The 14,937-nt window shown below is 41.9% G+C and overlaps 1 protein-coding gene across 1 annotated transcript in view; it reads right to left on the bottom strand.

Annotated features, from left to right (window-relative positions):
* srcap (Snf2-related CREBBP activator protein) overlaps positions 1–13,546 on the bottom strand; it is a 31,957-nt gene extending 18,411 nt beyond the window's left edge. The window contains exons 1-15 of the mRNA XM_028475570.1: positions 13,344–13,546; positions 11,328–11,404; positions 8,014–9,668; positions 7,679–7,894; positions 7,140–7,325; positions 6,773–6,913; positions 6,118–6,307; positions 4,807–4,976; positions 4,658–4,736; positions 4,478–4,567; positions 3,886–4,065; positions 3,208–3,413; positions 2,876–3,053; positions 1,976–2,112; positions 488–657 (exon numbers count right to left, since the gene is read on the bottom strand). Coding sequence (XP_028331371.1) covers positions 488–657; positions 1,976–2,112; positions 2,876–3,053; positions 3,208–3,413; positions 3,886–4,065; positions 4,478–4,567; positions 4,658–4,736; positions 4,807–4,976; positions 6,118–6,307; positions 6,773–6,913; positions 7,140–7,325; positions 7,679–7,894; positions 8,014–9,420 — 3,350 coding nt within the window. The 5' untranslated portion in view covers positions 9,421–9,668; positions 11,328–11,404; positions 13,344–13,546. The remainder of the gene's footprint in view (positions 1–487; positions 658–1,975; positions 2,113–2,875; positions 3,054–3,207; positions 3,414–3,885; positions 4,066–4,477; positions 4,568–4,657; positions 4,737–4,806; positions 4,977–6,117; positions 6,308–6,772; positions 6,914–7,139; positions 7,326–7,678; positions 7,895–8,013; positions 9,669–11,327; positions 11,405–13,343) is intronic.
* Positions 13,547–14,937: the final 1,391 nt, after the last annotated feature.

Here is a 14,937-nt window from a genome sequence, read left to right as displayed (position 1 = left end):
TAAAATGTTTCTTATTAATCTTATTTATTCTGCCTCAAAACCTGTTTCCAAGCATTTGTTTTAAAATTTAAATGTTATACCACTTCGAGTGCTCAGAAAATAAAGCTTTAAAGACTGTTCAAATAATACATAAACATCTATTAAATATGTGATGCTACAGGGTGTGTAGTTAAACACATCACTACGTGAAGTTTTTACCACCAGGGGGAGTTGTTACCCTACAACTAAGCAGGACGCTCACCTTCAAGACACACATGTTTAGAAAGAATATGATACGGACGCTGCACAGACTGACTGAGAAAAATGTAGAGAAGACGTTTTTCATCTTTAAACAGCAGCATCTTCATGAGTCTTCATTGAGGATTTGTCTGGATATTTAATTGCTTATCCGCAAGGAAAATAAAGCTATTTTGGCTATTAAATTGGTTTGAAGAATCTATAGTGACTTCCTGCTCAATGTTCTCAATGTTTAGACGTCTCCACTGACCTGTTGAAGTTGAGCAGACTCTGCCAGCGCTGGGACTTGAAGTTCTTGATGTTCTGTGCCTCGTCCAGGATCAGGTACCTCCAGGACTTGCGTCTGAAGGCCTGGTGGTCCTGCAGGACCAGCTTGTAGGAGGTGATGCACACGTGGAAGGCGTTGGGCTTCGTCCAGCCCTGGAGACACATAGTCAAGCGTGACACGAGTAAACATAAACCCAGGCCTGCATATGGTCTGATATTTTTTTATCCAACAGATTGTCACTCAGTCGATTAGAAATATTGTTTGCTAAGCTATTAATCATTCTTTCTAAACCTGCAGCTCATTTGTGAGGGAAAAAAAGGTGTGTAACATCTTTACTAAAGTAAGTTTGACAGCCAAAAGAGTTCAACTTAAATCAACAAATTACCAACAAAAAAACATGAGAAACAAACAAAAACACACAAAAAATGTAATGACTCGGATAAAAGCAACCATGAAACAAAACCAGATTTAAAGAAACGACTTTAGGCAGAACCTAAACCACTTAATATGACACAAAAAAAACTGGGTCAACTGGTTTTTACCAATTGTTCCTTCATTATATAATAATTAATAATAATAATAATAATAATAATAGTCACACAGAAAATGTTTGATCGTATGAATACTTTTTGAGATATGGACAATTTGGTGAGGGGGGGTATGTATCAATTTTCGTGCGATTTTTGTCCTTTCGTCCTTATTTTTCTTCCAATTTTAGATTCCAATATCTCAGCAACTGAAAACTGAAATTTGGTATAGTATTAAAGCTCCACCTACTCTCTCAGAATATACAAGAAAATCTGTTATACATCTTACATGAAAAACTAATAATCAATGTCTAATAATCGTTTTTTGTTTATTAGACACACATTGCTTTGTGTGTTTAAACTTGGACATGATTAATGACGACTGTAACTGAATGATTTTATTTTTTCTATCTTGTTGCCTGCTGTTCTCAATTGTAACCCTTGGTAAGCTGTTATAATTGAACAAAACAGCAAGTAAACTGATGACAGTTTATTTTGGAATTGTAAGGCATCAATAAGTAATATAATTCAGCCTTAACCCCTTCAGTCATTATGTATAAATTTGTTTTTTTGCTTTTTTCTTTTCTGTGTAAAGCCTTGTTTAAATGAACAAAAAATAAACTAACAGTCTATGTACATAGCTGAAAGCTGATCAAATTACAGGAACTGAGGCATATGCTAAGTGGTTTAATGGAGGCCCAAAATGTGAAAATGGAAGAAAAATAACATTTACAGTGTGACTATTGAATAATCACAAAACAATTGGTAAAAATTTCAGAATGATTTGAGACCGAAAGGCATGGGATGTCCTGAAAATGTGTTGAAATGACAAAATGAGCCTACTACACAACAATATACTGCAGGAAAAATATCAAAAATAAACACAAAACAACTGAAATGTTTTGAAAAGACACAAAACAACTGTCACTACACTTCCTCTCACCTGTCTCTTCAGCTTCCTCTCCTTCTGGCTGCCGAAGTAGGTGAGAATCTTAAATCCTGGACACCAGCGCTTCAGCTCCATCTCCCAGTTCAGCATCACACTGGTGGGTACGATGATGAGGTGAGGACCCCAGTTACCTAGAGACCAGCTCAGGTTATCATCTGTAGCTATCGCACACACACACCCTCGCCCCCACCCCCACCTTGCAGCATTAAACCATTACGTAGCGTCTGTAGCATCACATGAAGCTGTTTGTCATGTTTACAATTTAATGCAAAACGAGTGACTATTAAATAAAGCTGTGTTATTAAAGAAACTCAACAACATGCGTGCGCTGTGCACGGATGTGAATAGTGTCAGCGATGGGTTCAGGCTTAAAAAAAGATCAGCTTTATTCTGGTTTGGGTCGTATTCTGAGGGCTAAGGGCTGGGCCGAGTCTAACTTTGTAGGTCTGATTAAAGCTTACATCTGAAGATCTGCAGCCTCAGTGCGCATGCCCGATACAGAAAGTTTTGTTTCTCTGTTTACACGAAGAGGGAGGGGGAAGTGTTTTCAAAAACTTCCACTCTGGAGTCCATTTTTAAAAAGTTCAGTTTTCAAGCACCAAAGCTTTGTGGTTGTGTAAATGCACCAGCAAAATGTAACAAAACTTTAGCTTTTTCAGTAGAAAACATTTTTGTGTGAACAAGGCCTAAATTCTGACTCCTCTTTTGACAATCTTCATATCCAAGATTCTGACTCGTCTTTAATCTGGGAATAGACTCTTCTGATCTGGTCTAAAACTTGTCTCTAATCTGGGTTCAGACTCTTCTGATCTGGCTGCATATGAAAATGGATGCTGTGTGGTGGGCGGAGTAAAGCTGCCCTGGTCCTCAGGGACCCTGGTGGCTGGTGGTTACCTTTCTCACAGGCCAGGTGGGCCAGCAGGGCGATGGTCTGGATGGTCTTGCCTAGGCCCATCTCATCAGCCAGGATGCCGTTGAGCTTCTTCTCAAACATGGTGACGAGCCAGTCCAGCCCGATGTGCTGGTACTCTCTGAGCGTACCGTGGAGCAGGAACGGGATCGGAGTTTTCACCTTTAGAGGAAAGGAGACGAGTCAGAAACACACGGCTCTCGGTCCACACAAGGCTCCATAGGAAGTAAATAAATAAATGAATAAACAGTAATTAGTTTGCAGCTGTCATTTGGTAGGCGGGGCTAACATGTTGAGGGGTTGGTTGACCTCTGACCTTTGTGGTTGCCAGTGTGTAGCCTTTAGGCTGCAGACTCTCCGCTGTGGCAGCGATGTGGCTGATCTCCTTCTTGGGTCGAGAGCCGGAGGATGAGGGGCTGTGATCTCCCTCCTTCAGCAAAACCTCCATCCCTTCATCTCCACACTCCTCCTCCTCTTCATCATTGGCACTCTCCTCTTCCTCAACGCTGTCACCTGCAGACTCTACAGCAACAAAGAGATTAATGTGAGATCACAGAGTGAATAACTGGATAACATGAAGAAAACTAAAAATATGAAGTTAATTCTTTTGTTTTTCTACACACGATGATGCTGACCAATCAGACCATGGTTTCCTTTTTTCAATGTGTTCTCATTTTGTTAATTTTTCTCTCTAGTGTATTTTTGTGTTATTTTATGTATTTCTCCATTATTTTGTGTGCTTTGGAACTACTGAGTATTTTTTGCTCTTATTTTGTGTGTTTTTCTGTTATTTAGTGTATTTTTTTCAGGTTTTTTTTCTATTTTTGCTGTTATTTTGAGTATTTTTGCTGTTATTTTGTGTGAATTTCTTTCATTGTTGTGTACTTTGACTAATATTGTGCATTTTTGCAGTTATTTTGTGTGTTTTTCTGTCATTCTGTGTGTCCTGGGAGTGTTGACCATTTGTGGATCGTCAGCGGGAAACGTTCCATACCTGAGGATGAAGAGTTGCTCTCCACGTCGCTCTCATCCTCGTCTGTTTCCACCTCTTCGTCCCCAGACGCCTCCGACTCAGAGGCATTTCTGGAAGCGGAGCCTGAGGCTGACGGAGGCTCTGCGTCGGAGGCGTACGCTCCTTTATATTTCTCCAGGAGCTCCTCGATGCTCATGTCGCCTGTGGGAGAACGGGGAAGGGTCACACCTCATTCAACGCAGGTTTCTATCTGTGCAATGTTTGTTCTACTGGTTCTTCTAAGAACCACCAAGTGAAAAACAGTTTCCATATGCTGCTTTGACCTTTTTCCACCATTTTAAATGTACTAATCTTTATTTTATATGTTGTTTATTTGCTTTTTTAAAACAAATACATTAACATTTTTATTTTTTTTTAAATATTGTTTTCCAGTTCAACAAAATGTAATTAAAAAAAGTATAAACACATGATCTCTATTTAAAATTAAACAGGAAATGAAATCTATATATGTAAACGTTAAGAGGAACGCTCTAATTTATTTTAATAATAAATACAATTATTCATAATTTAATATCTATTAATCCCACTAATAAGAAACAATAAAAAGACAAACCCTCTTTGGCCAAGTCGTCCAGCTCCTCGGTGTGATCCACGTTTCCCTCGACCTTCTCTTGAGCATCGATGGTGTCCTCCTCATCCTCAGCTGGAACACACAGAGCACACAATAAGGGTGTGACAAGTGTGCTGTGGAGGGTATGACCACATCAGGAGGTCACATGCTCAGTAGACCTACCGTCCTCGTCGCTGGCTTTAAACTCCCGGTCTTCATCCTCCTCTGCAGAGGCAGCCATCTCCTCCTCAGGGTCTGAGTTCTGTAGAAACCAAAGCCTTGGTGAATGAAGCACAAGGTTCGGAGCCAAACCTTAAGGTGCTGAGCATTACCTGGGGCCGTTTGAGCGTGCTTAGGAGCTGGTCCAAAGGGAGAAGCCCCTCCTCCTTCAGCAGCTCGATCTCCCTCCGGTGGCTCTCTGCGTCGTTCCCATCCTGCTGCTCCTCCACCTCGATGGTCTCCTCGTCGTCGTCCTCCTCACACGGAGGCTCAAAGTCTCTGTCTGTGGTCAGACCAGGAGACATTTGCTTTGTATGGGTTTCAGTTGTGTGAAAACTGATCGAAAAATTAGACACAAACACACTCCTCCTCTCTCCTTTGTAAAGCCTGTTTAACTATTATTATTATTGTTTCTAAACCAGGGCTGTCAAACTAATTTAGTTCAGGGGCAAATACAGAACAGTTTCTCAAGTGGGCCACAGATTTTATACAGGAAAATTACTAATTCAACATTATTGTGCCTTAGTTTGCACTTCTACGTATACATAAAATAATATAGCGATGCACCGAAATGAAAATTTGTGGCCAAAGCAAATATAAACGCTTGGCCGAATACCGAATGCGGTTGTTAAGTTTTTCACTATTTCTTTTAATAGTGCATAAATAGCCTAGAATATATTTTATAGTATATATTTTGCCATATATGTAAATGCAAACTGCACTACTGGACGCCCACACTGCACTACTTTTTCTGCTGCCGATCGTGTTGGGAGTCACTGCTTGGAGACATGTGGTTTAAACTAAATGACACCTGGATAATGTCAAAGCTTTTCTACAGGCTTAAAATTGAAGTTACAAATAGAAAATGCCTTTAAAACTTACAAAACAACTTAAAATATGGCAAGTTTGGTGTAGTTGCAGAAAGAGTAAAAATAAGCAAAAATGGGCTAAAATTGTTCATAAAATATTCTTAGTTTCTTCAAGGCATCTGGCAACCCCCTCCCAGTGTCTTGCAACCCCAAATGGGGTCCTCACCCCAAGATTGGGAACCCCTGCTTTAAAAGATCGAAATAAAAAGCACCTTGAACACTAAAAATGTGTGAAAAACAAATGAAACAGTGAAGAGAAGATTAAATAAACATATTCTCGTATGTTTGTTGATGGGAGGAACACAGAGCAAGATAAAACACTCTAAAAAAAATAAAGTTGACTTTGGTCAATGGATTATAATATATCAGTTAAATCTCTCAGGTATGGGACGTGTGAATGTGAGCTCCATTAGAACCAGCACTGACTGGTCTGACAGGTCGGACCAGAAAGTGCTGCTGTAATGGAGTGACAGAGCGAGCTCAGTGCAACCTTCACTGCATTGTTCTCTCCTCCTCGGCAAAGTGTCGCTATGACAACACATGGTGGGGCCTCACCGTCCTCGTCGGCGAGCGGCGGCTGAGAGGCGAGAGGCGTCGGAGCGGGTTCTGATGGTCTGGTGGGAGCCAAAGACTTGGTCAGCAGGTCTGAGTACTTCTCAGTCTGACCCACGATGAAGTCCAACTGCAGGTCCAGGGCCTTCTTACGCTTCTCCTCCAGCCTGGACTGCTGCTTGTACTGCACCACCTTCACAATATTGAAGCATTTTACTATGTTATTTAATGTATAATAAATAAATAAATGTCAGTTATGTTATATCACTTAAAGGTTCAAATCAACTAAATCAATATTGAAGTGTTTTAAAAAATTTTAATAGCATAACTAATAAATCAATGTCAAATATGTTTTATTTCAAGGTTTAAATCAACTAAATCAATATTAAAGTGGGAAAATGTTATTTAATGTATAATAACTAAATGTCAGTGATGTTATTTTATTTGAAAGTTTAAATCATCTAAAACAATATTAAAGTGAAAAAATAAACAATAAGGCCAAAATAAAGTTCATGTTAAGAGAAGGAAGGACTTAGAGAATAAAAATGTAAAAAAGTAACCCATGGACAATATATAAGTTACTCATTATATTCCAAGTGTATTTTAATTATTGATTATCTCTGTGTTAAAGCTATCAGTGCGTGTGTTTCACTCGTACCTTCTCCACGTTGCTCCAGAAGGCCCTGACCTCCTTGGCAATGGAGGAGGCGACTCGTCTGATTTTAGCGTGCTCATCTCTTTTGGCTTTTTCCTCTTTCTGCCTCAGGTCCTCGTGATGTCTCATCACCATCCGCACCACCTGACCACCAACCAGCCAATCAGACGGTGAGAACGTGAAAGGCTGAGACAGTAACTGAACCATCTTTATAAAGTAATGAAGGATTTTTCTGTTTTCATGAGAATATAGCAGCATTTATGGTGTTGTCTTCACTGTCTGTAGGAGTTTCCAGCACTCAAAGGTGTCCTTTCTAATGCCTCATGGGTAAATAAGTGGGAAACGGTGACAAGCGTGTGAACCATCGCACCTTTCTGGCCACGCCCCTCTTCCAGCGGCGTTCCTGGGCAAAGTCGGCTGACAGCCACTGCATCTCCTCACACAGGTACTCCCAGTGCACTTTGGGCCTCTGAGGTTCCGTGAGCCGCGTCAGACGCTTAGTGGACCAGAACCCCTCCCTCTTCAGCGCCTGTGTGCGATGCTCAATGTCTGCTTCCTGTGAGACGATAACAATAAAGTACGTCATTAAAGGGATTTAGAAATGTGGCCTGAAACCTTTTAAATGTACTTATTAGTAGATCTATGTCTAACAAAACACATTATTATGCACCATATTTGATCAATTTCCTGAAAATGGGACGAATGAAGTTAGCGAGTAATCAAAGACAGTTTAAGACTGTAAAGTAGTCCCATTTTTAAAAGAAAATTAAATGAATATCGAGCATCATAATGTGTTTAATTAGACTTAGATCTACTAATAAGGACATTTAGAAAATTTTAAGACAAACTTGTAAAACCAGCGGAGGATCACTTTAGGTGTCCCAGTGTGAGTGTCCCAGTCACACTCACATGTTTGGCGAGCTCTGCCATGTCTGTGTGTCTCTCCCCTCTCTGCTTCGACATGCTCTGATCCGTGGGAGAGGAGGCGGGGCTAAAGCTACCGACCAAGGACGGGGACACAAACTTCCCGTGAGGACCGCGGAGCAGCATTGGCTTGTCTCGCCTCAACCAATCAGAGGAGGGCGAGGGCGACACGGGGGAGGAGCCCACTCTTTCTGCGATCCACTAAGTGAGAGAGAGAGAGAGAGAGAGACCTCTACACATCACAAGTTACCATGGTTACTAGGACAATCACAGTCTATCCTCTTCCTGGTACAACAGACCCAGGAGGTGGAGTCAATTACCTTCAGCTGTGATGAGGGCGTGGTCGTCTCGCTCTGATCTGCTTCATCTTCGTCACTTCCTTCCTCTTCTGCACTGCTGAGCTGAGCAGAGTTCTCCTCCTGAACTTCTTCCAGGTCCTGGTCCTCACTCTCCTCCTCATCCTCCTCGTCGTCTTCTTCCTCCTCCTCATCGTCCTCCTCCTCCTCGGGGTCAGCGGTCGGAGGTGGAGAGGTGGACGTGGGGGTTAAATCCTTGGATTGACTGTTGTGGATCAGGTCCTGTTCCTGGTCCTGGTCCTGGTGAGGTGAGTGCTGTGTCATGCATGTTAATGGTGAGGGAGCGTCTTTGACTTCATCCGTGACTTGGTCATCCATCTGGTGGACGAGCAGCTTTGAATGCTCTTCAGTGATTGGAGGACAAACCACCTCCTGTTTAGAATCCATGTGTGTGATCTGTGATGTGGGATTAAGGACCGGCTCTGGTTCTGCAGGTGTGACGGAGGCGCCCGCGTCCATCAGGTCGTTGTTAGAGACGGACTGGACCACGGTGGACTCACTGGTTCTAGTTTGAGCTTCGGTGACAAAACATTCTCCTCCGACTTGGACCAAACAGATGCCGGCGGCGGAGTCTGAGTCCAGCACCAGGCGCCGCTCCACTGCCAGCGCCACGCCCCCTACGCCACTGGAGCACGGCTGGATGTGGGAGGAGTCTCCGGGCGTGCTCAGGTGCTGCTGTGAGATGATTATGGTGTCTCCCTCTAGGTCCTCTTTGATGGTGAACTCGTCTGAGTTTTCCAGCAGGGCGTTGAATAAGTTTACCTCGTAGCCCGGGGAGTGTGGGATGTGCACGCCGCCGCCGCCACTGCCGCAGATCGTCTCCTCAGCGACCTCCTCCACCAGTCCGCAGAACTCGTACACCTCCACGGGCTGAGAGTCCAGCTCCACATGCTCCTGGACAGCACCCTGGACGGCACCCTCATCCTGCTGTAGGAAGTAACTCCGGTCTAGATCGGACCAAGTGGCATCCTCACGCAGCACCATGATCTGCTGAGCGTCCAGCTCGCTCAGCACCTGGTCCGCCTCCGCTTTGATGAGCATCACACCAGCGTCGCATGGTTTGGCGGTTTGTGGGGGGGCGCCCGAAGGAGGAGGCGGCGGCGGAGCGTCGTTAGTGTTCACAGAGTTGGACGCACCGTGCTGACTCACTCTGAGTTCTGCTGGTTCAGAGTCCTCCTTAGGATCTTTAAAAGCAGATCCTGATTGTGGGGAGGCGGGGCATGAGGCCACATGCTCACTAAACCCCGCCCCCGTCCCAGTCTGTGCGTTACAATCCCATCGTTTCTCATTTGGCACCTCCAGCTCCGTCTGGTTGTCCTGGGTGACAGACAGAGGACGCGTGTCCGGCCACGACATGGACAGTTCCACCATTTTGACCTCGGTGATAAAGCTCCGACCATCATCCGCCGCCGCCGGGGCCGCCTCCACGCCGTAGCTCTGCGGCGGCGGGGGAGGGGTGACGGTGGCTGGTTGGAGGGCGCTTCGAGGCAGCTCCCTGGCCACATCCTGTGCAGCCCGGGGAACGTCGCCCAGCACATCCACAGCGGGAGAGGCGAGCTGAGGCCCCGCCCCCTCCTCTGAGCTTCGTCCCTGTGCACTGCTTGCACTGCACACGGCACCTGGAGGGAAGCACAGGTGAGTCACAACCAATCAGAGAAAGTGTCCTGTTTCTTTAAGCCAACCTTGGGGTTGTGAAAGACTGGGAAGAGGTCACCAGATGCCTTCAGGGCTGCTGTCCTGCACGCCCTGAAGGAGGAGCTACATGTAAGGATTAACTCACTGAAAATATAATTATACTGTATATATGTGATACAATGAGAAAGCATGAGCAACTTAAAACAAGTTTGAACTAGTTAAGCTTCAGGATATCATAGGTTTCATCACACTCCACAGTTGAAAAATTAGTGTGGATATTGAACATTTACTCATTAAAAAACTTAAAGGGGACATATTGTGAACATTTTTCACCTTTTAAAACAGTTCCCTGTGATCTAAATGACATATCTGTGCTGGTGTTTGGCGAAAACATAACATGAATTAAGCAACAGAAGATGTTTAATACCCTGTAAGGGGAGTGTATATTTATTAGCTTGTGACGTCAGAAATTCGTAAAAATTTGAAACGGAGCCATTATCTCTGTTTTGTAAGACTTAATTCACATTTTGTGTGCCGGTGGACACTCAAGTTACCTCATATGTGATCAAAAACTGCAAAAGTGGATTTTTCATTAATATGTCCCCTTTAAAGTCAAATCAATCAAAGCCATTTTAAGCTTGGTGTAGGCGAGCATTCCATCTAATAGAGGAATACTATATTTCCAGTAAAAGTTTCTCAAGCAGCAGCAGTCCTGGAGACAGCAGCCCTGAAGGAGGAGCTACGTGTAACGATTAACTCACTAAAAATATGGATATACTGTATATATGTGATCCACTGGGAAATGATGAGCATCTTAAAACAGGTTTGAACTGGTTAAGCTTCACATCAAATGTTTCATCACACTCCACAGTTAAATAATTAAACATTTACTCATTAAAAAACAAAATAAAATCAATCAAAAAAGCCATTTTAAGAAGAATTAAAACAAGCACCAAAATACTGCCATCTACTGTTAGAGGTGAAAATAAATGCCTTCAAAAAAGAAAATATTTTTTCAACAATTTGAGGCCATTTTTGCTCATTTATACATTTTTTTCTGCAACTCCACCAAACTTGCTATATTTTAACCTATTTTCACCACTTTTTCTTGCCATATTTTTGCACCCTTAAATGCATTTTTGCTGCATTACTCCCATTTCTGTCACTTCATCACATTTCAATACCTTTTCTGCACATTTTGTCCACTTTCAATACATTTTCAGCACTCATAAACCTATCCCACCACTTTTCCACCTAATGTCACATATGTTGACCCATTATTGTCGCTTTTAACCTCTTTTCACCATATTTCATGATTATTTTTGCCAATTTAACCACATTCACCATTTGTCATACCCATTATTTGCCAGTTTAAACTAATTGTTCCAATACTGACACGTTGACTCCTTTTTTACCACTTTTTCTGTCAGTTTTTGCTCACTCTAATTTGCAATTTTTAACAAATTTTGTGTTTTACATTTCATTTTGAAGGCTGTTCACACTAAAGTCACCGTGTTTTTTAATCAAATAAAGCCATTTCACTATAGAACTCTTATTTTGTAAACAGTGGAGAACTCTGGCTCTGATTGGTGATACAGTGAAAGTGAGGGCATGTCCAGGGTGTGTATAGTGAACACACTCACCTGTGTGAGGTGTGAGACACAGCTCTTCTGTGCTTTCTACTTCCAGGATGCTGAGATTAGTCTCCCCTCCACATATTCTGACAAAGACACAAACACACATTAACACTCGAGCTCAGTGTGAGAAACTGAAGCCTAAAGACAGATCAGCAAAATTAAATGTTTACAGCAGACATGTTTACATTTAAAATACACAAATTACACACAAAACTACAGGAAGTTACACAAAAAAACAAGAGAAAAATACACAAATGATGACAAATATACAAAAATAACTTTTTAAAAATGAAAAAATATAGACAAACGTGTGTAGTTAGTTGTGAATGGACAGAGTTTTCTCAGTGGAAATTAGCATTATCATCATTATTTTATTTTTTTTAATATATTTTCATACATTGTCATCTCACTTTCTTTATGTCAATATTGTTATTTTTTCAAATTGTATATTTTTCAGTTTCTGGAAAAAAATGTCATGCATAATGTTACTGTGTGTGTGTCTCCTGATAAAATACATGATAAACATCTCTTAGAATAGAATAAACTTTAATGCCATTAGTACAAGTTAAAACAACAAGTACAAAGGAATTATTGTGCATGTCCCAAAGTCAGATAAAAAAAAAAATCAAAAAAAAAACAACAAATCAGCCAAGACAGTTTAAGTAAAGGTGCAAAAACAAGAAAAAAACATTGGTATACTCAACAAAAAGATGTTAAATGTACGTAAAAGGAATATGTAATACGTAAAAGGAAATAAACAGGGGCAGTGGAGGAATAGTTTAATTATTAAAGACACTGCTGACTCAGCAGCAGGTGGACGCTTAACTATCAACCGCAACTGTTGAAGTCTTACAGCAGATACGACAGCACACTTTTAGTATACACACTACAGTGGTGTCAGACCAGAACAGAGCAGTCAGCTGTGTATGTGTGTCGTCCAATCACTGCTGCAGGTTAATGTTTGTCTACGAACACAAGAACACGCACAGCTGGAGGGAGAGCACGCACGCACACACACACACACACTGTTGTAATGTAGAGAAAAGTGTGTAGTGAGGACAGTGTGTACACGTGTCAATGATCAAATGGGTAACATACACAGCAGTGTGTAGCTGGGGTTTTAAAGTGTGTGTGTATACATGTATATTATAGCTTAAGCACACATCTATATGTATGTGATAGTTAAATGTGTGTAGTCTTAAACACTCGTGATCTTTAATGTGTAACAGGCTGTGCTAGCTATGCTAACACTAACCGAACCGGACCCGGTGCTGTTTGTTGTCCCGTTGTGGTTGAACACTTAACGTTTGCCGGTTAGCCCGGCTGCTAGCTCCGCGGCTAACCATGCTAACTAGCTGGGAACAGTTAGTAGCCTAGAGGGTGCGTTTCATTTGCTGCGCAGGACGCACCGTCCCTCCCGCAGCTATGGGACCAACCGGGTCCATTATGGAGAACCGGGCCGCTCGGGACTCGCGCCATGGGCGCAACGGAAAAAACACACAGAAAGCGGGTTTAAAAGGCGGGTTGCGCGTGCAGCACAGAGGGGGACAATCACTGGTGACGTCACTACCCGAGGTCAGCTTTTTTGACGGGAAAAAATAAATATCCAAACATTTTCGCGTGGCATATAAACGCATAAAATGTGACATAAAAAGTAATAAAAGAGAAAAGAACAAAGCTTTAAAGTTTCCTATAAATTTGCAGTCGCTGGTCGGGGGGTTGAGGTGGAACCACAACAATCCAACAAAGGTCTCTTAAGCAGCGACGGGACAAAATGGCTCTTTTAAGAGAAAAGGGAAACGACGCCGTTAAATTGGAGTTCAGTCAGAGATGATGATTTAGTTTCGTGGTTCAGATTTAAATCTAGACAATGTAAAAGATTATATTCAGATCGTTTGAAACAGTTCAAACCGATTAGCAGACGAATCGTGTAGCTGCACGGTCGCGCGGCCCCTGAGGAGCCCCCCTACTTCCTCCTTCCCCCCCCTCCCGCCGTGGCCGCCATCTTAAGTTCCCACCTACCTGAAATCTCCGAGCGCTTTTCTTTTACTAAATTCTCGCTGAAGGAGCCGTCATCCGCTCAAAATCGCACTCAATCCGTGATGCCGGCCATCAGAACTGCCTCCCGGTACCCAACGAGGTATCACCCGGGCGGTGGGAAGAAGTTATTGTGCGGACCGGGAGAGACTGGGTTTGGGCGCAGGATGCGGCGCGCGGAGGGAGGAGACTTTACGCAGCGAAATGGAGGAAGAGCGGACAACAGGGGCAAATCTCGCGAGATCACAACAAAGCGCGCCACTTGAATTTGTTACATTTTTGTTGCGTTTTTGTGTTTATTTTAAAGTTTTTTCACCCGCTGTCAAACAGACGTTAGTCACACTCACTGAAACAAAGCGATTACTTTTAATGTGAAGAACTTAAACCAAATAAAGTAACAAAGGTAGACCGTGATTTTAACATGAAGTATTAATATAATATCACAATAATAATAAGTATCAGTCATTAAATTATGACCAACGTTATCAGTTTGCCCTGTTCAAATTTTTATCAAACAAAAAAAAAGCTGTTTAACGTCCATGACCCCCAAAATAAAGGTTCCAGAGAGCTGGAACCCCCACTGTAGCTGAAGCTGGTTGAACAGACTTGAACATTGAAGAACAGTCATGTGGAGACAGGGCCATCTATAAAGGGGAGAGATTTTTGGGGCCCATCCTGGTGGTCCATTGTTTTACAACTCTGTGATAACCACATTTATTTATTCATCTGAATAATATCCACTGTAATCCAGGGAGTTTACTAATATTATGGCCATAGTATATAGTCATCTTAAAAATTGAAATCCTTGTTTTAATTAGAAATAAAGGGGTTTAAAGCTAAAAGTTGCAAAATAGAGTGGGCAAAAACAGACAGAAAAAATGGTAAAAAAGGTTGCTTGAAAGTGGAAAAAAATATGCAGAAAAGGCATTGAAGTGGCAGAAATGGGCGTAGTGTAGCAGAACGCATTAAAAGGAGCAAAAATATGGCAAGAAAAAGTACTGAAAATTGGTTAAAATATGACAAATTTGATGGAGTTGCAGAAAAAATATAAAAATAACCAAAAATGGGCTCAAATTGTTGAGAAAATATTGTTTCTTGAAGGCATTTATTCTCACCTCGAACAGTAGGTGGCAGTATTTTGGTGCTTGTTTCATTATTTACTTTAATATATATATATATATATATATATATATATATATATATATATATATATATATATATATTATTTTTTAATGCGCAAATGTCTGACTTGTTTACTGTGGAATGTGATGAAACCTTTGATGTGAAGCTTAACCAGTTTAAACCTGTTTTAAGTTGCTCACCATTTCCCAGTGGATCACATATATACAGTATATCTATATTTTCAGTGAGTTAATCCTTACACGTAGCTCCTCGTTCAGGGTGTGCAGGACAGCAGCCCTCCCTCCTGCTTGACACTTTTGATGGCAATATATCACTATTATTTCTTGCACTTTGGGGATAGAAAATTAAACTATCAAAGAACAGTGTGGCAGCAGTCGTACCTCATCAAAAAAAAAAATTCAAGATCTTTTATTTTTCTGCATGAACAAATCTCCAA

The sequence above is a fragment of the Gouania willdenowi genome, chromosome 19 (assembly GCF_900634775.1).
Source record: "Gouania willdenowi chromosome 19, fGouWil2.1, whole genome shotgun sequence".
Lineage (NCBI taxonomy): Eukaryota > Metazoa > Chordata > Actinopteri > Blenniiformes > Gobiesocidae > Gouania > Gouania willdenowi.
The sequence above is the reverse complement of the archived record's forward strand: the minus strand, read 5'-3'. Positions and strand labels throughout refer to the sequence as shown.